Raw genomic sequence first — 25,905 nt, 5'->3', positions numbered from 1 at the left:
ATTTACCAGTATGTCCGTTCATGGCGGCCAACATGAGCGGAGAAATGCCAAGTTTACTTCCAGTTCTTGAATTAATTTCAGCTCCTTGTGTGAGCAATAATTTAATAATATTAACATAACCACCGGATGCGGCTAAACTAAGTGGGGTGTAATCTGAGACGTTACGATGTTCTTTATTCGAACCTCGAGATAAAAGTAATTCTACCACCTAGAAATAATTTTAAAAAAAGGAATGTAGTTTTCTATCAAGTTGAATTCCTTCAAATTATTTACCTCATATCGTCCCCCAGAACACGCCAACGATAATGGTGTATCCTTGGTACGTTCAGATTGTGCTTCTAAATCCGCACCATGATTTAATAAAATTTCAACAACTTTCTCATGTCCAGCGGTTGCAGCTAGTATTAATGGAGTAAAACCTTTTTTATCACGATGCTCGATATCAGCACCTCTAGATAATAGTAACTCAACTAATTCTTCATGTCCACCAGCACATGCTAGTGTTAATGCTGTATCATGATTACTATCCGTTTCCGAGTCCACATCCATACATGAGAATGCGGTTTGTGGTGTTTGCGTAATACCCGATGCTGGATTATACGTTTGCGTTGGTGTATATTGTTGCGTTACGCCTGCTACACATAATACAATAAAATTATTCTATCTTTTTTCAAAAAATCAATAATTGTAGTTTTACTAAATCAAAGTAGATTTAAAAAAAATGAATTTTGTCAAATACAGGATGTTTGATCTTAAATACAGGGAGGGAAATATACTGCCCCGCAAAAAAAGTAACGTTTGAAATTTCGAGAAAATGCAAATTTTTTTAAGTGTGCGTACTTTCTTACGGGGAAATAATTTATTAAAATGGTATAAGAGATAATTTGAATAGAAAACTTTCTCTGATAACGCTAAAGTCTAATTTTTATTTAATTTGATAATTTTCATAATAGAAGGTGTCTCAAAATTAACACCCTCTTATCATTTATGCGATTACATGTTGGTAGTAAAAGAAAAAAGACAGCGTTACAGAATTTTTAAAAACGAAAGACAATTTTTGTGTAAACTATTAAAACTATTTGAATTTTTTGAATTTATCGTTTGTTAAACATTTAACTTTAGTTTAATCGAAAAGGATTCAACTCCCGTTCTATATATTTCTAAAAAAAAAGGGGGGTTTTGGTGCATTAATAGTCAAAATAATAAATTTACAACAAAAAAAGGGATTATCAAAAAAAAAAATCACAACATGCGAATAAAAATTGTGGGCTAGACATTGATGAACAAACCTGTATTTGGATCAACCTGATACGATTGTGAATTAGGAAACTGACCATTATCTTGACGTTGAGACGGTGGTACATTTGATGCATGTCTAGAGACCATTTGAAAACGTTTCTTTGATTTTCCACCTTCATTTTTACTAGACTTCTTTTCAGAGATCACTGCTGGTACATTGGGTGGCTGTGGTTGTGGGGTTTGTGTAGCTACTTGTACTTGATGTGCAGTGCACGATGGTTGGACATACTGTCCAGTGGCAGTTGCTGATATTGGCTGTTGTTGCTGTTGCTGTTGACCAGGTTGTTGAGGTTGTTGAACACTTGTTACGGATAAATTGGTGTTGTCTGAGGATGTTGGTAAGGTCTGGCATTGAGCAGGGCATGCTGTAAGTTATGCAAATACGCAAATTTTTTAGTTCAATAAACTAGCAACGTGCACTTGTCCAGTATAGGAAAGGATCTTTTATTTCCTTCTCGTACAATTTGAAAATGGCACTTGTTAATTGGGAATAAGGGAACATGTGAATCAGATTTTCAAGATTTTACGGCAGCTACTTGGGATCTAATAATTATATCTGAAAGATACCACGTTTAAGTCCCTTCTATGGATGAAAGCTATATTTGAAACTATAAAGACATCAGCGGCACTGCAATAAATTCAAAGCTGATTTTAATCCATTTTGTGGATAGATCTACTCTAGGATTCCACACTCAAATATAAACTAATTTCTAGAAAAATAGACGACTTTTTTACGAAATTTTTGTGTGTGTTTTCAATTTACTAGTGCCTGGGGGTTCTCTGTTTAATTTTATCTTTTAATTCTTTTCCTTTTCTAGAACTAGCAGATTATTCTTTCAAAGGTTCGAGAGGAGAAAGTAAAATATTTTTTAACAGGCCGAGCAGGGTCGAATTAACCATGTCGAAATCCCTTTTCAATGCAGTTCAGATCGGCATGCGATTTTGTATATAGCAAATCAACTTGGCACCTTCTTGTGGGCTCCTCTCATACAAAGTTGTTGCTTCTCTCTACTTTTTTTTTAGTCTTCGCAAATTAACTTCTTGTGGGGCCCTTTTCATACAAATTTGTCAGGGCTTCTAGGCAGTTGCCTACTATGCCTAATGCTTAATCCGGCACTGAGGACAAGAATTGTAAGTGCCAGATTTAATGATTTGAAGACGCTTTTCATAGTTGTATGCTTGGTTTCGAGATAATATTGAATTATAACTTGAAATGTTATCTAGATCGAATCAATGTTGAGAAAAGTGCTCCCGATTTGGTAAATGTACTATTTTCAAAACTGAACGAGATGAAAAATTCCCGTTATTATTCCTAGTTTACTGAACTAGTTTTAAACAATTGGTTAGTCACATTAAAAAAATACAAATTCAGGGCGATTGATTGACCCTTTGAAAAAAGCATTAAAACGTCAAATTCATGAAGGAATGGTCTAGGAATAAACTTACCACCAAGTTGAGATTCCAAGTAACGTTGAATACCCGCTTGAAAACCAGCTTGATACTGTGCAGAAGTATTAAACCTTTGCATTCTTTGTATTTGTGGTGCTGTTGACGCAGCCCCTATCTGTAAGCCTGATGTCATATCAATACCACCAGGTGTCGTTGATGTGGTGTTTCCTTGCAGTTGCATGTTACCTCCACTTGTGGCTACTTGTAAACCTGTTCATTATTAAAAACACGGCCCATTCAGTTTCTTCCATTCTTTCTTCCCTTCATAGTATTTCGTTTTAAGGATTTGTGTGTTTGTGAATTTTGGAAATAAATATGTTTCTTGTGATTTGGATTTCTTGTGGAACACTAGAATATGGGAAAAGGAATCAAGATAGGAAGGACTTTCAAGGGATCATACTGAATATCTGTCTATCACAAAATTTTGTACGATAACAAAACTGAACAACAAAATTTTGAGATTTTTGCTTTGTAGGTAAGCTCTTAAGTGTGTTTTGATATTATAAGAGAATCCAGTTATTAGTGAAAATGTCTTAGTTTTCCCGTGGATTATCTCAAATAAATCCCGGATTCCCGAACTCATTATATAAAACAATGAATTAATTTTAAGGCGTTATTTCTGATTATATATCTGCGGTTATCTAGCTCGAAATTCGAAAATTCCAATATTCTTGATTTTAGAATAACACTTAAGAACCACCGAATTTATATTAGGTCGAATTTTTTCAACATTTAACTTTGGATGAAACTTCAATTCATTAGAGGGTAAAATTACTGGAATGTGAAATCTCATAGCGTTTCTACATCGAAATAAATAGATTGGCGGAAGTTAGCTTGATGTTAAGTTTGTCGAAATTTATTTTGAAAAATCACAATGTCGTTATTTCATTTCATTACATTTCGAATTATCTCAACTAATTGATCATACCACCCTTTCAATTAAAGTTAAAAAAGTTCGACCCAAAAATGAAGAGGTTTCAATTTACTTTCTATTATCGATAGTGAAACGTTTCATAATTTCAAACTGGCGAATCTAATTTCGAGGACGACAGAACCAAATATGGATACTGTTTTATTCTGGATTATTATGAATTCGACTTGGAAACCCAGACACAAATCAAGTTATTTGTTACAAGTATGACAATCGTTAATAGATCGAATTAAGCAATTTGTTGATTTATTTAATTTTTTATCGGTGTAATATTATTTGTTACAATCTAATTCTTTTAAATTAACCTTTTAAGAACATTTTTTTATGCGAAAACCATCATGCCATATTTTTTTGACAATTCTAAATGGCTACCATGACGACGCATAGACGGCATCTTTGCGGTGGCATGGCTACTCTTCTATTTATTCGTTTTTCGTTGACGCCGCCACGATTGTCAGCGCGGTGAGTATTATTTTTAACCACCGACGCAAAAAGGAGTGTTATAAGTTTGACCGCTATGTGTCTGTCTGTCTGTGGTATCACAGCTCCTAAACGGATGGAAAAATCGCACTTGTCGGGGGCTTGCGGCGGTATGGCTACTCTTCTCTTCACTTTTCGTTCACGCAGCCTCGATAGCCAGCGCGGTGAATATTTTTTTTTTTTAACTATTACATAATTCAAACTATTTAAAGGTTGCCATAATGCAATAAATAACGAACTGAAATTTTTAGGGTTTTTGAAGCATGGTGGCCACTGTTTTTCCAAAATAAAATTCCTTGACTTTTCTAGTTGAATAATTCAAAAATTCCCTGAATAAATTATTACTTTTAAATTACTTTGAAAGAAAGTGTATTGAAAATTTTACCTATAACGAACAGGGAATATATTAATATGAAATATGACTAGAGATATAAAAATCGCATGCGCCATTTTTTAAAATTATTATAAAAATTTTATTAGAACTTGGTCACGAAACTTATAAAATTCCCTGACTTTTCTCTTTTTTACGGAATTCTCTGAATTTTCCAGTAGAATTTGAATTTTTTGACATTTTCAGGTTTTCCAGTAACGTGGTCACCATGTTTGTACTTTCCTTAGATACAAATTGTGTTCTGGAACTAGGAGTACATTCAACAGGGTTATTACCCTTGCAAATGAAATCAAAGTCCTCCAAATTATGAAGGGGATAATTCTTGATAGAATTAACATAAATATCAAAAAAGCCTTCCTAAAACTAAATATATCTCCAAACGTAATAGATCTGATTTTCATTTACCTGTTGTTAATTGATACTGCTGATATTGAAATTGTAGACCAGTTGCATGCTGTACAGCCAGACCAGGTACAGGTGCAACAGATGTTGGTACAGCAAAGTACTCGACTCTAGTTACATCCGCCTGTGATGTATTTACTACAGTGGGTTGATGTTGTATCTGTAATTGTTGATTGCATACAACTACATTTTGCCCTTGTTGTGAATGCACTGCAGCCATTGCGGACATTGCTTGTTCCAAAACAATTTGATTTGTGTCAAATGTTTGACCACGTAATGCAGCAGCTTGTTGGGCAACTTGTAATTTATCTTGATCAACAGATGTTACTACAAAAAAAATAAATACAATGAAGAATATCAGATTATTGTCAAGTTGCGTTGGATATTTCGAAACCAGCATACAGAGTGTTTTTAACTTGGCAAATGGATTTCCAGGACCGAAACTATTGTTTTTTAAGACATACGCGCTCGAAGTGCAGCTAGATAACTTCTATTTTAGAGAACGCAAAGACTATTTACAGTTGATAATAATTTGCAATAACAGATACTTGACCGAATAAAAGAGAATCGTTTAAAAACGAGTTTTCCAGGACAAAATTAAAAATTAAGAACATTTCCTGATTTTCAAGGACACCCAGCATTTGTTCACTAAGGCAGTTGAGAAATATACGATTACTCACCGTTTGTAACATCATCCAAACTAAATGTTTCCAACGTTTGAACAACATCATCAACAGTTGTATCCAAATCTCTGATCGCCACATCCTGTTTCAATTTCTCTGAGTCTTCAAACAGTTGACGATGTTGCTCCGATAACATATTCACTAAATCATCACCAACCGTTGTGGTTGGTGTTGCACCGCCACCAATTGAACGTAACTGTTCACCAGTTTGTTGCAACACTTGATGCACCTGTTGAGGTGTATGTTGTTGTAACAATTGCATATGTGATAGGATTGTATTTGCTGTTTGTGATTGTATTTGATTCGTACTACCGGAATTCCCACCATTGTTACCTATAATGTGAGGGAAAAATCGTTTAGTTATGTCTAGAAAATTGAGTAAGTGCATAATTGTTAGCGAATAAATATACTAACCTACTAATGTTGGTGCCTGTTGATGATGTTTCTGTAAATGTTGTTGAATCATTGCAACCGCTGTTTGTTGTTGATTATTTTGTAATTGTTGTAATGTTGTTGGATAATTAGTATTTGTTTGTATTGTTGTTGTTAAATTTGTTGCAACATTCTGTTGTTGTTGTTGTTGCGCCTGTGCTTGTTGTTGTTGCTGTTGCTGCGCCTGTGCTGCCTGTTGTTGCGCCGCTGCCTGTTGTTGTTTACGTTGATTCTTGCTATCCTTTTTTGAAACTGGTTTTGCTTTAGGTCGATCACTGATCGCCGTATTCTAATATAATAAAATTTCAATTATTTTTGACATTTAGATGTGTTTTTGTTTTTTTATTTATTTATTTATTTAAGGGTTGTCCATCAAATACATGGAAAGTCAGTCATTATCCCGAAAAACGGTTTATTAAAGTTGAAATAAATTAAATTAGGGGAACGTAAAATTATCTTATATACAGTGCAACCTTAATATAACGAACCTCAATATAACGAATTCCTCGATTTAACGAATTTTTCGCAATCCCCTTGAATTGTCCATAAGAGTCAATATAAAATATACCTCTACATTACGAATACTTTTTGCGAACAGCCTCTATATAACGAATTTTCAACTACATAAAAAATTTAAATACCTCTATATAACGAAATTCGTCAATTCAAAACCTTTATATAACGTATAAAGTCCCACCAATATATGACAGTTAGTATACTCCATAGTATGTAATTCATGTCGCGAGAGGTTCCGACACTTTTTTCCTCTTTATAACGAATTTTAGACCAACTTAACCTCAATATAACAAACCTCAGTTTAACGAATTACTTGATATAACGAATATTTACTTGTTCCCTTCAGATTCGTTATATCGAGGTTGCACTGTATTTTTCTGTCACATGGCGATATCTTCCTTACTCCTTTATCAATTTCCATGATTTATACCTCATTTTCAAATTTATCGTGCTGGCAAATGACGAAAAATAGACTCTCGGTCTAAAAATCAGGTGTATTTGATGATCGGATTTTGATTTTTGTTCGGGGAAGGAAGCGTTTAGTTAAAAGAGTCACTAATTTAGCTTCTAGTGACATTTCTCTTTGGAAGATAATTATTCATAAGAAATAAAATGTAGATAGGTTTTGATTTTTTACTGTACTCTGAATTCTAACAATTATAGCGTTGTATTTGATGGATGGAGTAACCCTTGCATGTAGTTTTAAAATAATCTTACCTGATTCACTTCTGATGAAGTTGCACATAAGGGTTGAGGTTGAGGTTGCTGTTGTTGAGTGGTTTGTTGTTGTGTAGCGGTAACTGCAGCTGCAGCCGCTGTTAACGTTTGTTGATTACTGGTTGCGTATGGTACTAAATATGAAACAGCAGAAGTCTGATCAGTATTAACACCAGATGAAACTGTAACGGATGATAATGGTTGTAGTGGTGTTACTGGTGATACAAATGATTGAGCAGCGACAGTACCACTTGCACCACTTGCATTTGGTTTGCCTGTGTAGAAAGCATTGTGGACAATGTTGTTGGCGCCTTGATGAAATAATGTACCCGACATACCACCAGTGCCACATACCAACCCTAATCATAACACCAGCCACAAAACAAAACAAAACATACAACCATTCTAAAAGTGTGTTAGTCAACTCAAGTATCTCAAATCTACCTCAAATACACTTCGCATCAAAAAAATAACCCCCGAAATTTCAAACATATGTATTTCCGAGAAACTACAACTCATTCGAATGCTTTCTAGTTTTTGAATACGAAGGTGAAAATTTTGTATCTCCTTCCACTGTTTTGTATCGAGAGTTGGACGAATAAGAAAAGTTATTTTATAATTTTCTAAAAACTTTAAAAACGTTCCTCGACAAAATCTTCTAGAATTGTTGTCTTAATTCAATATTAGAAATTATCCTTGAAGATCGCTTGAACAATAGTGTAAAATCTAACGAACGCGATGTTCTATTATCACTTTGAAATCTTTTTGAGAAAAATTAATACTTGAGGATTCGATTTGTGCCGAATTTATTTAATTTTCGTCTAACCTTTTAAGATTGCTATAAGGAACAATTTAGTAATTCAAAAGTTTCTTCTAACTCCAAGTAAATTCTAAATGAATAACTTAATTTATAACTTTTTTTTGAAATCATAGGTCAAAGCAAAAATAGTTTCTTTAATTTTGAAAGCGATACATCACCCTCGTTTTTGAAATACATATGTGCGCAAAAAAATTTATTTTATTCAAAATCCCAGTTTGCATAGAAAAATTTTGCTCCGAAATATATTCTTTTAACTTTTGGAAGAAAAAGTGTTATTTTAAAAAAAACTGATTTTCATTCTCTAAAAGGAGGAAAATTTTGATATTTTTCGAATGTATCATCTCGACCTAATTTCTAGCTTAAAATACTGAAACTATTATTTATTAATTTAAAGTATTCCCAAAACAAGCTTGTACTTTTATATTATTTATTAACTTGAAGAATCAAAAAGTAAAATTTACTCTGAGGTATTGAATTTCGAAAGCTTTACGACCAAACCAGGAAAAAGACTGATTTTATAACAATATTTTATTCCCCATTTGTAAAAATTTTGTATAAGAATTAGTACCGTTAATGTTTCGATAATTCCCGAATTGCTTTAGCAGTTTATTTGGCCAGTAAACTCTAGCAAAGCTCAAAGGCACTGGCAGATTTTGAAGCATTCTAGGTAACTCAATTTTGTTTAGTTAATGAGAACGAAAACGGTACTAATTCTTGGATGAAAACAAGTGTTAAATGTTAAAGAAAAATTGGAAAAAAAGTGCCCTAAAATTAATTTTCAAGAACCCCAAATGAAAAAAACGATATGAAAATTTGATTGAGTATTCAATGATTAAGGGCATATGCGATACAGTCCATACATATTCTAGGACAGTCAGCATGTAAAGAGAAATCAAACGACACTTCAAAAAATCCAATTTATCCGTTTATTATGAGATAATCTTATATATTACTAGCAGTCACCCACAACTTTGGTGGACAATTACAAGTTTAAAAACAAAGGCTATCCCGTTATAGCCTTCAATTATCTTGATCTGTTCACAATTTCATGGATTTTAATTTTTGGTACAGAACCCTAAATTTTTTTAAATAATAATAAATACATTAATACCCGATAAAATCGCTTCAAGAATCTAAAGTTACAAGTTTAATTATTTATTTGTAAGAAGTTATTACGTTATATAAATGAGTCACTGATTTTTGAGTAGCCCTGTACAATCAAAATTTCACATCGTTTTCTAAAAACCCGATTTTTCATGCATAAACCCTTAAAAATAAATTAACCCTTCTATAAAAAAAAAAGTAAAAAGATATGAAAATAAAACAAACCTTGAGTATTGGATGCAACATTTTGTGATGCCAAATCAATATTCAAAACACCGGGTATCAAAGACGTAGTCGATGTACCCCCATTATTCGTATTCGTAGCGGATGTAGACTGTTGTATTGGATCCAATGTCATACCATACGTTTTCAACAATAGATGATTTGGTGCTTTAACTTGTAATTGCCGTTCAACTCTCTGTAATTCCTCCAAAATTTGTTGTTTTTGTAATATTTGCTCCTCCCTAGAATGCTGTTGTTGTTGTTTACGAGCTTTTATGAATTCCATAACGCTACCGGTGGTGGGCGGAACATTTGATACAACCGTTGTACAGGTGGCTGATGTTGACGAAGATGTAGCGGATGAAGCAGTAGTTGGTGATGTTAAGGATGCGGGGGAAGTTGTTGAGCTAATAAAAGCAGCTGGTGTTCCTGTACTTCCTTTATCTAAGATACTATTATCTTCATCACATAAGAGTTCTATCACTTCACTTGTTGTCGTCGTAGTGTTTGTAGTAGTATTGTTGGTGGGTCCACTAGGTGGTGTTGAAGATGATTCGCCAATAGGTTGTGTTCGTACTTGTTGAGCTTCGGCTGAGGTAAGGTTGTTATCAAAGGTGATACCACTTGATAAACGATTTTTACGCATTAATGACTTTTGTTTGCCCACTAATGAGGTTTGTTGCTGTTGGGGTACTTGTTGTTGGTTTTGCTGGTGTGCGGTGGTTGTTAATGTTTGGCTGGAATCTGATAAACGCATTGATGGTGCATTTAAACCAGTAATACCACCATCATTTGTGTTGCTATCATCTTGTTGGGTTGCCATCGCACGGACAGCGTCAGGAACTTCATGTAACCCTGAATACAAATCTAAAATAATACGGATTATTTTATTTTAATCGAAACGGGCAATACATTTTTATATGCAGCACTTATTTTGCTAAAGCTGGGGTAAAATTTTTTTCGACTGAATTTAAAGGAAATTAAATTTAAGAACTTAATAGGGCTTACTATTAAAACCCGTTTAAGTTTCAGAAGTTTTGACCGTTTAAAATACGAGATAATTATGCCTACAGAGATAATTATGTATTTAGGAAATAATGGCACGTTGATACATAAAGATTCGCCACCCCTGTACTAAATTATAAAGTTTTATTGTTAGATAGCTTACCTGCAGTACTCGAAACAGTTGCATCAGCAGGTATTGGTGTTGATTGGGAAGTTGGTACGGAATGTCCAGCCGCACCATGATTTGGGGTCATCATTATAGAATGAGGATAATCTAATAATAATTGGACAACACTAGTATGACCGCCTTTGGCAGCTTCAATTAACATAGTAGAATTATCCTAGAAAAATAGAAAAGAAATATAAAATAACTTATTTAATCCTTTGGATCTTCACACTCTGGCGTAATAATGAACGTTAAACTTATCTCACGCGAAAATAATTTTAAAAAAATCTCTTAACGATTTATTTTAAGCGTCTAAAATACAATTACTATATGTATCTCTGATTTGGAATATAATCGACTTGGAAATCAGAGATATAACTGTTTACATTCTCTTCTTAGAATAGTCTGACATTAGGTTCTCTGTATGAAATCCTTAATCGGAGACTTGCCTTGAGTTTCAAAGGCTAGGGATAACTATTACACCAGTAAGTGACCTAGTAAAAAATTGATACGAATACATACCTTTAATTTATGGAATGGGTCAGCTGATTGGGAAAGAAGTAATTCAACAACGGCAAGATGACCTCCAGCACATGCCAACGACAATGGTGTATGATCATTATTTGTTGTTTGTCGATTTACATTCGCATTCTTTTGCAATAGGAATTGTACAGTACATAAATGTCCAGCCCGACATGCTTTCATCAACGGTGTTCGTCCACCTTCAGATTCATGTTCAAGATCTGCACCATATTGCAACAAAATATTTGCCACGTCGGTGTGTCCATTTTCACAGGCATACGTCAAAGCTGTATCGCCGGTTTGCGTTTGTGCATGAACATCCGCATTCGATTCTAATAGAAAGCGTACTAAATCAATGTGACCTTCTTGTGATGCCTCCATTAACGGTGTCGATGCTCCCAACTCTAAATCAGCACCCGCTTTTATTAAAAAGTCGGCTACTTCTAAAAAACCGCCGCAACATGCTAATGTTAAGGCGGTTTCTTGCGTTTCCTCCGTTTGGGCGTTGATATTTGCACCCTGACTTAATAGCAACGCAACCATTTCTTCATGGCCTTCACGTGCGGCTTCCATTAATGGAGTGTATCCTTCGTCGTTGACTTCTTCAATATTGGCACCACGTTCGATTAGTAACATTGCTAGATCAACGTGGCCCCCACATGCGGCTAACGTTAATGGTGATTCAAAACTATCTGTTGGCATGTTGACTTGTGCACCAGAATCTAATAGTAGTCTGGCCACTTCAACATGTCCGTCCATTGAGGCTTCCATTAATGCCGTATGCATTTCATCGGTTTTATGTTCTTGATCAGCGCCCGCATCTAATAGGAATCTCACCATATTTAAATGTCCTTTATAACAGGCAAGAGTTAATGCACTCTCTTTAAATTCATTCGAGTGTGTGTTAATTCCTGCTCCAAATTCTAATAAAATCTGAAAAAAAAAAACACAAAATTCAATTATTTCTAGTTTTCAGAGAATTTTTTCGAAGAAAATATTCTGGTATTGTAGTTTTACTGATGATAGGAATTTGTAAATATTTTTGTAATCATCCGAAAATGACCTTCGTTAAAATGTTTTAATAATTACTTACTTTTGATACTCCAACATGCCCCGCACTAGCGGCTTCCATTAAAGGTGTATGACCATTTTCATTATGATCTTCAACATTTGAACCGGCTTCTAAAAGTACTCGCACAACTTCTTCATGTCCGCCTGCACATCCATACATTAATGGTGTGTTGCCTGCAAAAATAAAAAAATATTGTAAAATCGATTCAATATGTTAGAAAATGTTAAGAATTTCACGGAAAAATTGGTTCAGATAAGATCAAAGCTTAAAAAAATCATTGATAAATACTCAAGAGAATCATCTTTCGAGACTCAATCTTGAGTATTGTAAACAATCTCAATTCTCGGAGTATCATCATAACCAATCAATAAAAGACTGGCGAGTTTGGAATATGATTGTGACTTTTTTATAGAGATTACCGACTTTATTACGTCGTTTTAAACGGCATCATTCCTAGTGGTTGCTGCTTGATTTTTTATCAAGTCAGTACTCAAATTAAGTCTAGCCGTGTATTTAATTTCTCGGAAAATACGTGGATGATTGATTCAATTAAAATAGATGCAGTAGAAAAATTAAAAAAACTTACCAGATGAAGATTGTGCATTAACATCAGCTCCATGAGCAATAAGAAGTCGTACAATATCCACATGGCCAGCAGAAGCTGCTTCCATGAGAGGTGTACAATCCCCTTTAATACCACGATCTTCTACATTGGCATGCATGGCAAGTAATACTTGTGCTAATTCAAAATATCCAGCACTGCACGCTAATGATAATAAACTTTCACCTTCTTCAGTAGTTTCGTGAACACTTCGACCCTCTGTAAGTAATTTTCGTACTGTTCCAACATCACCATCTGAACACGCCTCAACTAGTGATCTAGCGTTGTCCAGAACCCTGGCGTAAAAAAATTATTACAATTAGTTTTAAGTTTATGGAGTCAAGACAAAACAAAACTGAAAATAATTTACTTACGTTTTTTCGGTAATGATTGAAGAACGTGGATTATCAGTACGCATACGTGTAAGTGCTGCGGCAGCTTCGTCAAGGGCACAAGATACACTAGACGTTAAGCGACGTAATACATCTGGGTCTGCTAAATGTTTCCCATCACCAGATGACAATTTACCAATACCTATAAATCAAATTTAGATATCTTATTCATGGTTTATGAATCATAAGAGTGAAAAAAGTTGTGATTTCTGGGACAACAAAATTTGTTATAAGCGAACACATTGATAAATCCGATAGTCGAACATTTAAATAAAATCCGATCAAAATCAAATCAGGACTTAGTAAAGGATGGTAAAATTGAGAATTTCATGGAAAAATTGGTTCAGATAAGATCAAAGCTTAAAAAAATCATTGATAAATACTTTAGAGAATCATCTTTCGAGACTCAATCTTGAGTATTGTAAATAATCTCAATTCTCGGAGTATCATCATAACCAATAGAATCAAAGATTGGAAAGTTTAAATACTCACCACGTTGTTCCGAAAAAATTTGTTTTGCTAATCATGCGAATTTAACAGAACCTTGAATATTTCTTTAATTATTTTATTATTGGAGTTAGGTAGGAATGAAGTAGGCCTACCGCCTGAAAACTGTTGCGTTTACTACATTTGCTAATGCGCATCCTCGAAACAGTTTCGAAAATTTCTGATCTTTACTATGAATTTGGTTACTTTACAAGCGCCGTTAGTTATCGCAACCACTCTCTAGAGTAAAACGTACTTCATCATTACCTAATTTCAATAAGGAAAGGAAATCAGTTATCTTAAAATTCAGCAAGAATATGTTATCATGTTTTGTGCCTCAGAAATCATAACTTCAGTAAATTTTATGAAAATAACGATGGATTGTAAAAAACTTACCAGCAGCTTCTAATAATGCTTCTAATCTTGCTTGTGTTTCTGGATCGACGTTTCTCTCAGCTTCTTCAGTTGCTGATAATAAAAATGTGGAATTCTCGAGTCTGGGCTCGTCGTCCAACTCCGCCTGGTCAAGTACAAACGACTCCACCTGAATCATATTATCTCACTCACAGCACAAACATCTCACACACACATTAGGTAAATACAGTAAAATATCAAATAAAAATTTTAATGAAATCTTCGATACTATGTGGGATCGTAGCTCCTAAACGGATGAACCGATTTTAATCTTTTTGTTTTTGTTAATTTGATTGAGAGTGTTCTTAGTTATTTTTCAAGAAAATCAGCCGTTTGAAGACCATCACCCCTTTTCTAGTTGTTATCGAGTATGGAACCCTAAACTCGAACTTGAAACATAGATAAGAAAACTCTCGATTAAATTATCTTTCAAACAAACAAAAATCAAAATCGGTTCAACTATTTAGTAGCTACGATGTCACAGCCAGACACACAGATACGTTGAACTTATTACCTTTTAACTTTTCTTTCTTTATTAGTTGGGAATAGAAATGGATATTCAGAGATATTTTACTGTATTTAACTTAATAATGACGAGCAAGTAATTATATAATATTCGAGTATTCATTTCTATTAAATTTTACTCAAAATAAAAAACAATCTATTGCGTTGGTAATTTTTTTCGACACACAATGGGTTTATTTGACTATTTTATTATTAAAAGCGAGTTTCGAATTTGGTGTTTTCGAAAAAATCGTTTTTCAAGAAATCTTCTAGCATACTGCTGAGAATGATAGTGGGTCTTTTAATAGGGCATTTTCACCTTCATAACATGGGGATTTCTGATGATGTTACTTGTAGGAGGACGATCTTAAATTTATCAATCCGGGGAAGCTGTGGGCTTTCTGTGTGGCATCTAGCCTCGGCAGAATCCTTAATAGCTTCATCTGCTTAAAATAGCATCGCTTATTACCCGGAGAAGTCTCCCCTTGGAGTAACAGGTTGGTTTTAAGGCATAGAGGACCCTTTGGTCTAGATGCTAGAGGTCCATTTGCGGGTTTACTCTTTTGTATTAATCGGCACCTTCTACCTAGAGACTCTTAAATCTATATTCAACGAGGATACAGAAGACCCTTAAATCTACGTGGTAGGACCCCATTTACGAAGGATATTCGAACTTCAATCTGATTCGAAATATCTGAACTTTGTATAATTGAATACCTGATTTGAGAATTAATTCAATCACGTTCACAGACGCGGTGACGCCTTTAAAATCGAATATGCATTTTATAAAATTTAATAAAAAAATCCTTATAAAGAAAATATAATATTTGTATTGACATAAGTTTAACCTTGACCTTATTTACTTAAACTCGATCTTCATCGAAACATTATCTACATTCAACAAGACCGTCAGGACGTGACCATTATACACAATGGAAACTAAATATTTTCAAATCTTTCTTAGTAAGATCAAACATATTTATTTCACTGTAATTTTACTTCTTAAATATACAGAAATTCGAAGAAAGAAGCACAATAAGAAAATCGAAATAAAATTACTGTGAAAATGATTATTTGAAGATTGGAAACTACGTTTCTAAAATATTAAAAATAGAAAAACAAACAGGTGGATGATAACAATTGACTTTAGTCAATTATTTATACCGAGTGTTCAATATTAAAGGGTATCATATTTAACTCAGAAGAAATACATCGTTCAGTTAGATTTTCAGTTGATTCAATATGTGACTGACACTACATTTGATTCAAATGGTTTAAAATTTAATTTAATTTCAAGAAACCGTGTTTATTTTGTCGAAATATATATTTTTGTGAATTTTTATTAGGAAAAACAACATTTCGAAGTAGTTTTTGAAACATAGTAGAATACCATAGAAGTAATAACATAGAACCGTAATGTGGTCATCCAATCGGTTGATCGTTATAAAGAAAGACCTAAAAATAGTACGCGTATAGCTAGCTAGTACGCCTATAGCTGTCTTCGTCTGTATATTTACGCTTTATCAGGCTGCCAGACAAAGAGGGAAGACGGTCCTTTTTTTCGGTCTCCTATTTAGCTGTAAGTAATTCACTTATTGCGTTTCCTATGCTTTTAAGCCTCTATGTTATATAACCTCTTTGTAGAATACCCTATTTGTAAGCATTGCTCTTGCATGAGTCTGTCTATGCTCTATTCATTATGAAATGGCCCACCAAACAAAAATGTTGCCAACTCTAAGATACTTAGTGTCCTTTTTTCATCGGTGTACTATCCTGAGAGTAAGCAGGAAAGGAGAGTGCAATTTTTTAACTATCTTTTTTTTAATACACTCAGTGCAAATAGTGTTTACACTAAGTACTAAAAAAAGATAATAAATTTGAAAATTACACCAAAATTACATTTGTACAACAAAAACCGATTACAATTTATTCATGCAAAAAAATAAATTTGTATTGGAATTTGTAAAAAAATGTACATTTTTTTTTAAATAGTTGAATGAAAATTATTCAGACGTAACATACATTTAAAAAGACGGAAAAAAATATTACAACATATTGTATATAGTGAAGTATAGGGGACACCATGAGGTTGGGGGGGGGAAGAATTGACGACGTCACAAGAGTGATTCGTAAGTAGTAAGCACAGCAAGTTCAGTTAGTATACAACGAACATGGATATATTAATATCAAAGTCATTCATACAGTTAAGTTGTTATAGTATACCGGTATCTAGACGGAAAAATGAGCCGTGACTACCGATCGCCATACATTATCAATTGTTAAAACTTCAAATTGCTTTTATAGTATAATCCAATAATATTCATTCAGGATAACTTCAACTAAATTACAAAAATTTTCTCATCTATAACTTTTCGTCGTTAAACGAGAAAGGTTGTTTTCGACCCGATTGCGAATATTCGTAGATGCTTAATGCTCTTATTTAGTAGTCTACGATTGGCTATAGTTTTTATACTACCTATGGAGGGCACAGATAAGGAGAATGGCGCTTGGGTAGCAAAAGGTGTTTGATGTGAATTTCTAATTTCTTTGGAACTTTATCTTACTTTGATCACTTTTTTTAAAACTTACACTTTTGCTATAGCAGCGCCATCCTTATTTGCTGTTTTTCGATGGACACTTTTTATATACAGACAAAGTTCTCCTTATCTCTACTCTCCATAATACTACCATAGATATCAAACATATTTGAGTGAAAATGGCGGCATTGTCTTTATTCTAGTAAATAAAAAACATTATGTCTATGATATCAGAAATTCTTTGATAGATAAATCTACAAAAAAATTTTTTTTCCCCAATTTGATAAAACTCAAATTACAAGGTAATTTTGACTCAAAAAATTCAAAAATCGGGTTCAGTTGGCGACTGAGCTAGTAGATTCGAAGAAAAACAATATCTCGTATCGATTTTTGTCGCTATATCGGAAACTATTTGTCCAAGTTAAGTTTTTTGGGTAAAAATTACCTTATAACATGAGTTTTATTCAAATCTGAAACGAAAAACTTTTTCTCGCCTTTTTTATTCCTTTTAAAAAATCGATACAAAAATTTTATCACTGAATTTGATACAAAAATCGAGAATTTGGCGATTGAGCTAGTAGTTTCTGGAAAAAAAGGATATTTTGGATATAGCATTAGGTCTAGATTGGAATCACAATTCCTCATTGAGACTGGATACAGTTCTATAAGTTGAGTGTTTGTGATAGACAAGTCATAGATATATTCGAAATAGATTGATTATAATACCGTAACGGTGAATGTCCTAACAATGGGACTGGTGGACATATGGGTTACAATATATTAAAACTTTTCAATACCAAATTGTAGACCGAAGAAAATTTGTACTATCAATAATATTGTATGAGAAAACATTTAATTTTTAGCAATCATTTTTTCATAAATGTGATTAAAATTTATTTAAATACAGGATGATCCAGAAATAAGCTCTTAGTTTTAATCCAAAAAATAAGTCGAGGATCTTAGTAAATTGGGTTTGATCGGTCGATAGTGATAAGTTAATACATAGTAATAATAAATTTGGTTAACAGATCGTGTCACGTAATAATTTCGAATTGTTTACAGAAGTCAATAGTTTTTAAGAAAGGCATTCAGTTAATATTAACAGTTTAATTAATTATTCAGCAGATGGAGTTACAGTAAAACGGTGAGTTTTATACCAAAAACATTTTGGATTTGATGCTACGAACAAAATTTTGATATGTGTTCATAAAATCAACTAATTAGCTCATTTTCGGTTGCCTGTCTGTTTTGTCTGTCCGTCTGTGAACACGATATCTCAAAAATGAAAGAAGGTATCGGACTGAAATTTTTATAGCGTACTCAGAACGTAAAAAGTTCGTAAATGAGCAACATAGATCAATTGGATCTTAGGTCCGTAGATAGTTTACATGGATAAAACAAACGACTGCGTAATTAACACTGTCTACACATAGTATTTCCACAATTAACTCAATCAACTGTTTGTTTTTGAAAGGAAAATCGACAATAACGAATTTTTAAAATTATATGCAATTTAATATAAATCAGCTAAAATAAAATAGATGGAGTAACAGTAACTCCGAACATCGATTAACATCTACATCCATTTGAAAGTTTATATCATGAAGCTTATAAGAAGGAGAACGATCGCTATAGAAAATATTGTCCCCGAAATATGAATAAAATAAATGAGGCGCTGCGACCGCTAAGTAGTATCAATAAAAGCGGGCTGTTGTGCGCTAATTTGAAATGATATATCAATTTGTACATTATGCAACTAAGTTCATCTACTTGTACTCATAAACAGCTAACTTCGCAGATACTACTTCTTGATGACAGCGCAGCTGGTGGCTTACAAATGAACTATAAATTCTACAAATTTTCAGGGACAGGTGCGCCAATGCTTTAGTACATAGCGATCTTTCTCCTTCTTTATAACCTTCATGGTTTATATTTGTATAAGGTTTTGTATTTACTACGTCACGAGACATAGCACACTGTGCCCAAAAAGCGATTGTAATCTGTGAATTCTTTTTAAAATTTTATTCGTTTTAATTAACTTATACATTGCTTTTAAAAGTTTTCTTGGCGAAGTTCAATATTATTTATAATAAAGAATTAAGGTAATACGAACGCCAAGGCAATTTTAGATTTAGTTGAAATTATTTGTACCTTATTTTCAACTTTGATTATGAATGTAGACGAAAAATAAGAATACAATTTTTCGATATTTGCCTTTTTCGATATTTTGAAAATTACTCCAGATACCAAAAAAATGTATTCTTACTTTTCGTCTAATATTGTCAAGTTCATAATTCACCATTCAATAATGCGACAATCCTCCCTAAAATTTTCGAATTGATTTAGACTTAGTCCAACTTCATATAAAAAAAATCAAACGTTTTATCCAAAATTGCCCTGCCGCTCGTATATCATTAACGTTATTGATGAAATGTTGCTGTTATAACTTGGATCATCCTGTATAATTTATTATGAAAAGCATGGAAGAATGTTGTAGATTATTATGGAAATAACCCGTACAATGGCCAAACATTACTAGCCAGTATCATGATAAAAGATAAAGACTAAAATCATATAACATTAGTGAGTGTTTTGGTGTTTTGGGTATGGAACACTAAACACTTAAATCGACACACATTATCATTATCGTATCGTGTTTTTTTAATAATTTGTCCTTGAAGTTCAACAAACTCATCATCTGTTGTGTTCTGTACTATTTTGTTATAGTCAACAGTGTGTGTACTGTATTGTATACATATGTTCACTATGAGACTATCATTTGATCATCTCATCAGTAAATGAATCAAATATCAATATGCATCTGAATTTTAAGGTAGTTGACTCATAATACTCATTTTTCTTAAGAAAACAACTCCTGAATCATAAGAAAACAAATCCATCATAAAAGAGTATATTTTCTTCTTAGTAGCATGAGTATTATTAATTAAATGTTTTTTATTGAAATTGGATTTTTGCCTTTTCAAGTTTTTTGGACATTTCTTTAGAGGTTCACATTTTTTGAGCTTCTTTTGTTTGATTTGACAGTAGTGAGTAGACAGTTGCTTTGGTTCACCATTGCATAATGAATAGACTCACGCTAGAGCAACGCTTGCATGTTTATAAATTACGTCACACAAATTTTATGCTTTATTGTCCCGCCCCCTCGTCCTTGTCGCGGGTGGTCACATTTGTGAAGCCACCTCCCACCTGGTGTGACGTCACATTATTTCAATTTTATATTTGGTAATAATTAAAATAAAGCAGCGGTTTCGATTTTTAAAAAAAAATTTTCTTTCTAAATTATCTTTAATAAAATTAAAATAAAGTTAAATGTCGCGTTCGGAGGCACTTTTCGAAGGTCTCAGTGAACGGATGCACGGAACGGTTGGGCAGCGAGCATTCATTCAAGTTAGTGATATTTTTTTGTTTATATATAAATTTCATGTATTAATATTTTAAATTTTAGCATGTGGCATCCACAAAGCTTTTGATTCCCCTCCCTGGCCCTTGTCACACAATATCACATTTTGTTGACGCACTCTTCTCTTAACTTGTGACGTAATTTATGGATGGCCTCTAATGGACCTGTTAATTGGCCTCCAAGGCCATTCCTCTTGGGACACTAAATTCGGCGAGCTATTGGCAAATACGACCACAATTGCTGCGAAAATTGTACATCTAGATTGCGCCAACTGTGGCGGCCATAACCGAAATCATATTCAGGCATTAATAGCATAAAATGGGGTACAGCCTTAGGGCTCGTATAATCGAAATGCTGAATAAAGCGCTTGGCCAAGAGAACTGGGTTCAAATCCTGGTGCTAGTGTATATTTTTTTAATTCTCTTTAATTAAGATTACTCGAAAAGTTATTTGTCTTTATAGTTTACGCCATTGTATCATAAATAAACATCAAAATCCAAAAGACTGTGACGTTTACATTGTATTCAAGATCTAGTAAACAAAAAATAGATATTAAATTTTCTGTTATCTTTCCAATAAAGTCTGTTTCATTGATAAAAAAAAAGTCAGTTTCATTGAAAAAAACATGTTTTTCTTTTTTATACCATGTACATAAGAAATATATCAAGGTATACTAAGTTTGATCCCAAGTTTGTAACGTTTAAAAATATTGATGCTACAAACAAAATTTTGGTAAAGGTGTTCATAAAATCAACTAAAGATTTCAGTTGTCCGCCTATCAACACGGTTATTAAAAAACGAAAAGACATATCAAGCTGAAATTTTTATAACGTTCTAAGGACGTAAAAAGTCAGGTCGAGTTTGTAAATGAGCAGCATAGGTCAAATGGGTCTTGGGTATGTAGGACTCATCTTGTATACCGTAAGAAATAGAACAAAAGTTTAAATGTAAAAAATGTTCTTTATAAAAAAATAAACAACTTTTTTTTCGCAAACAACATTGTTTACCCGTGAGGGCGAAATCAGGTTAGAACAAATACAGTATGTTCTCATGTGTTGTATCAAGTATACAGGTTTGTATATTGTTTACGTATGTATGTGTTTGTTTAGTAAATATTCACCGCGGAAGTGAGAAGAAAGATACTCTTATTACTTTGTATGGAAGAGTGACTATATTTCTCTACTTAAATGATGTAAAAAAATTTTTAATTTGTGAAACACCCGTTATATCAGATGTTCTCAAAACTCCAGAATTCATGTTCTAAGGATTATAAAACGATTTTATAATATTCCTCATCGTTGACCTTCGATGGTATATAAGTTTATATCTTCTGGGAAATTATTATTAAACAGTTAGGGCGTAAATCCTTTATTATAAATAAGAAAATAGATGATAAATCAATATAGTTTTCATCAAATCCTTATGTATTATTATACCATGCATATATGTAATATGCAAGGTATCAAGTGTCTATGTTAGGTAAAGGTTAATATAGAGGTATGTACATGTTTCTATGTACCCTAGTTAATATAGAGGTATGTACATGTTTCTATGTAGTTACTGAGGGCCTATACAGAGATTATTTATTTAAGTTATAGAGGTTGCGTCTTTTAAGTTATAGAGGTTTTGGGCTCTGATGGGAAGGGAACATAGTATTTTTTGAAGTAACAGAGGTTTTTATGTTACCGAGGTTTAAGTTATCGAGATTCTACTGTACCATGTACATAAGAAATATATAAAGGTATACTAAGTTTGGTCCCAAGTTTGTAACGCTTAAAAATATTGATGCTACGAACAAAATTTTGGTATAGGTGTTTATAAAATCACCCAGTTAGTCCATTTCCGGTTGTCCGTCTGTGGGCACGATAACTCAAAAACGAAAAAAGATATCAAGCTAAAATTTTTACAGCGTACTCAGGACGTAAAAAGTGAGGTCGAGTTCGTAAATGAGCAACATAGGTCAATTGGGTCTTGACCTATGGGTTCGTATGACCCATCTTGTAAACCGTTAGAGATAGAACAAAAGTTTAAATATAAAAAATGTTCCTTATCAAAAAATAAACAACTTGTGTTTGAAACATTTTTTCGTAAACATCACTGTTTACCCGCGAGGGCGCAAATTAGGCGTAAATTGTATAGTATGTATTATATAAATTGTATATGTATGTGCAATGTGATAGAGTAATCAACACCATTTATGCATGGTATTTCAACAATTAACTCAGTCAATTGTTTGTTTTCACTTGTTTTAAATATAAATTTAATGTAAATATCCATTCGTTAAGTTAATTCAAAAACTATATTCATCAATTTTATATAATAATATCAAATTAGCATACAAAATCAATGAACTTCTGCGAATTTCTATTTTAACCAGAATAAATCATATTCTAGCATTAATAATAATTCGTCATGGAAAAATTTAGCATTGCATTTATTAAAATTTTAAACAAGTACGTGGAATTCAGTTTACATAAGCCTTGGGTAGTTAAGTTTAGACAAGTCCGGTGCGACCCTTGAGGTCCCCACGAACTATATTTACTTTCTGTTAAAAAAAAATTACAGTGTACTGTCCGCGATTAACTTTAAGAGTATCGAAATTAAAAAAAAAACCAAAAATCAAATATCGGAAAAATCAAAAAATTTATTCAAAGTATAATTGTGATTGGGATACCCATTACCTGAGGTTATAGAAAAAAAACCCAAAAAGATATAAAAATTATGGACCATTTACAAGACAATTACCGGTTTTTCGTTTGTGGCCACGCTTTTTTAAGATATTTTTTTTGCACTCTTTTTATACCATGTATATATGAAATATACATAGTATGTATATTAAGTTTAGTCCCAAGTTTGTAACGCTTAAAAATAATGATGCTAGGAAAAAAATTTTGTCATAGGTGTTCACTAAATCACCTAATTAGTCCATTTCCGGTTGTCCGTCCGTCTGTGGACACGATAACTCAAAAACGAAAAAAGATATCGAGCTGAAATTTTTACAGCGTAATCAGGACGTAAAAAGAGAGGTCAAGTTCGTAAATGAGCATCATAGGTCAATTGGGTCTTGGGTCCGTAGACCCATCTTGTAAACCGTTAGAGATAGAATTAAATGTAAAAACTGTTCCTTATCAAAAATTAAACAACTTTTGTTTGAAACATTTTTTCGTAAACATCACTATTTACCCGTGAGGACGCCAATTAGGCGGAAATTTTATAATATAAAAACTTGATTATCAGTTATGTATGTGTCACATGTATGTGTGTGTTATGTCATAAAGTAATCAACACTGACTATGCATGGTATTTCAACAATTAACTCAGTCAATTGTTTGTTTTCACTTGTTCAACCTAAAATTTGACTTCAAAACTTTTTTATACTTGCTTTATTTTTCAAACCAAGGTTTAAATTTCAATTTTTGACTATGATAAAACAATTTGTGAAATATATTTACTGTTTAAAAATTGAATATCCGTCACTGTTTTATGTACAGGGTGCTTTGAATATAAAAGTAAATACAGGAAGTGACATATTTGAATATTTGTGTTACAAATCGATAACACAAAATGGTAATACAAAGGCACAATTGTACAGTGGCGTATCTACAAAAAAAAAATTTTGCATGTGTGGAGGAAAAATAAGTGATGTTTACGAAAAAATTTTCAAACAAAAGTTGTTTACTTTTGTATAAAGGACATTTTTTACATTTAAACTTTTATTTCTATCTCTCACGATTTACAAAATGGCTCCTTCGGACGCAAGACCCAGTTGACCTATGTTTGCTCATTTACGAACTCGATCTCTAGTTTTACGTCCTGAGCACGCTATACAAATTTTAGCATCAATATTTTTAATCGTTACAAACTTGGGACTAAATTAAGTATACCTTGACATATTTCATATAATTTATAAACTGAACAAGTCAACACTAGTTGTTATAAAATACTAATCCGCCACTGTTATATATACAGGGTGTAATAATAAAAAAAAAATAAATGTTTAATTTATATAAAAACAAATATTATAATCAGCAAACATATGTAATATTTATGTATGTAAAATATGAATTTTGATAAATTTATTATATTATTATAATTAATAATTATTATTAAAATCAAAATATTTAAAATTTAAATAAAGATACGCTAAAAATATTTTATTCAAAATTTAAAATGTGTTGTGTTCATATTTTAAATAAATTTAAATTATTATAATCATCAAATATATATATAAATTATGATCATTTTGTTCAACGTTCGATGCTATCAGGTCACAGGTGTCAAAAAAATAAAATCTCAAAAATTATTTTAAGCAAGGACCTGGCAAAAATATGGAAAATCTGGATTGTATAAACTTCTATTGCAATTTTATTCTCTTTTTGACCGAAACATTTTTTGTTTTTGCATTCGATTTCCGCCTGGGCGCCTCAAGCTTTTCCCAAGACCAAATTCAAGGCACTAAAATGCATTACCATTCAAGGTAATAATAAAAAAAGGTATCAGGACACAGCAGAACAAGAGCATCATTACAATCGCGATCGATAGACTTGCCCATGAGATATCTAACCTTCGGCCGGAAATAAAAATTGGAGTTTTGTCTTTCGTTAAGGAGTCTTTTAGGTTCGATAATGCATGGTAGAATGTGCGCGGTAGATTAATTAGAAGTCAATAAAAAGGTCAACATGCCAAGCTTTTGCCTCTCCTTTATTCTCATTAAGACAAGTGAAAAAGCTTTGATTGTATTGTTGCTTTTTTAACGGGTTGTATTTGCAATGTTATTATAATAATAAATATTGTTGTTTATAAACTTGTTGTTGAATATCTGCATTGCAAAATAAATGGTTTAATAATATTTAAAAAAAAAAAGTGGAATTTTATTTTAGTTTGAAATTGTTTTGTAAACATTGTGTATTTTTATTTCCCAGCCTTCGATGCATGTTGTTGGTTCCTTTCGTGTTTAAAAAAGTAAAATTTTATTGAGATGAAAGTGAAGTAACTTCATTTAATTAAATTACTTAGTCTAAAGAAAAAGTCTAAAATCAATTGGATAAAATCCGGTAGATATTGAGATTTGAACTGTATAACGTAAAAATGGTAATGCGTACACAAGCGTCAAACTTGATCTGATTAAAGTGCAAAGTAGAAAAACATAGCATAAAAAGTGGTCAAGTGTGGGTAGGACGCGCGATAAGAATTCTGAAGTGAATGAAACAAATTTAATTGGTGAAGAAATAATTTTAATAATTGTGAAGTAGTACTGAACCCTCGGTGCGTAGGTGTAATTCATATTTGACCGGTTTTCTTAATTTCTCTTTTGATTTTCAGCTCAAAATTGGTTAAGC

At 32.7% G+C, this 25,905-nt stretch overlaps 1 protein-coding gene across 12 annotated transcripts in view; it reads right to left on the bottom strand.

Annotated features, from left to right (window-relative positions):
• Positions 1-25,905, bottom strand: part of LOC123305567 (ankyrin repeat and KH domain-containing protein 1) — a 52,810-nt gene that overhangs the window by 9,292 nt on the left and 17,613 nt on the right. For 2 of the 12 annotated variants that reach the window (XM_044887322.1, XM_044887326.1), the window contains exons 2-16: positions 14,087-14,234; positions 13,187-13,346; positions 12,798-13,108; positions 12,233-12,384; positions 11,140-12,072; positions 10,615-10,792; positions 9,450-10,313; positions 7,301-7,659; positions 6,050-6,356; positions 5,633-5,968; positions 4,956-5,279; positions 2,746-2,958; positions 1,290-1,664; positions 274-635; positions 7-208 (exon numbers count right to left, since the gene is read on the bottom strand). In XM_044887322.1, coding sequence (XP_044743257.1) covers positions 7-208; positions 274-635; positions 1,290-1,664; positions 2,746-2,958; positions 4,956-5,279; positions 5,633-5,968; positions 6,050-6,356; positions 7,301-7,659; positions 9,450-10,313; positions 10,615-10,792; positions 11,140-12,072; positions 12,233-12,384; positions 12,798-13,108; positions 13,187-13,346; positions 14,087-14,234 — 5,224 coding nt within the window. The remainder of the gene's footprint in view (positions 1-6; positions 209-273; positions 636-1,289; positions 1,665-2,745; positions 2,959-4,955; positions 5,280-5,632; positions 5,969-6,049; positions 6,357-7,300; positions 7,660-9,449; positions 10,314-10,614; positions 10,793-11,139; positions 12,073-12,232; positions 12,385-12,797; positions 13,109-13,186; positions 13,347-14,086; positions 14,235-25,905) is intronic. The other 10 variants (XM_044887323.1, XM_044887328.1, XM_044887329.1 and 7 more) reach the window with 10 other exon arrangements.

This window comes from Chrysoperla carnea, chromosome 1, assembly GCF_905475395.1.
Source record: "Chrysoperla carnea chromosome 1, inChrCarn1.1, whole genome shotgun sequence".
NCBI lineage: Eukaryota > Metazoa > Arthropoda > Insecta > Neuroptera > Chrysopidae > Chrysoperla > Chrysoperla carnea.
This window is presented reverse-complemented; position numbering and strand designations above follow the sequence as displayed.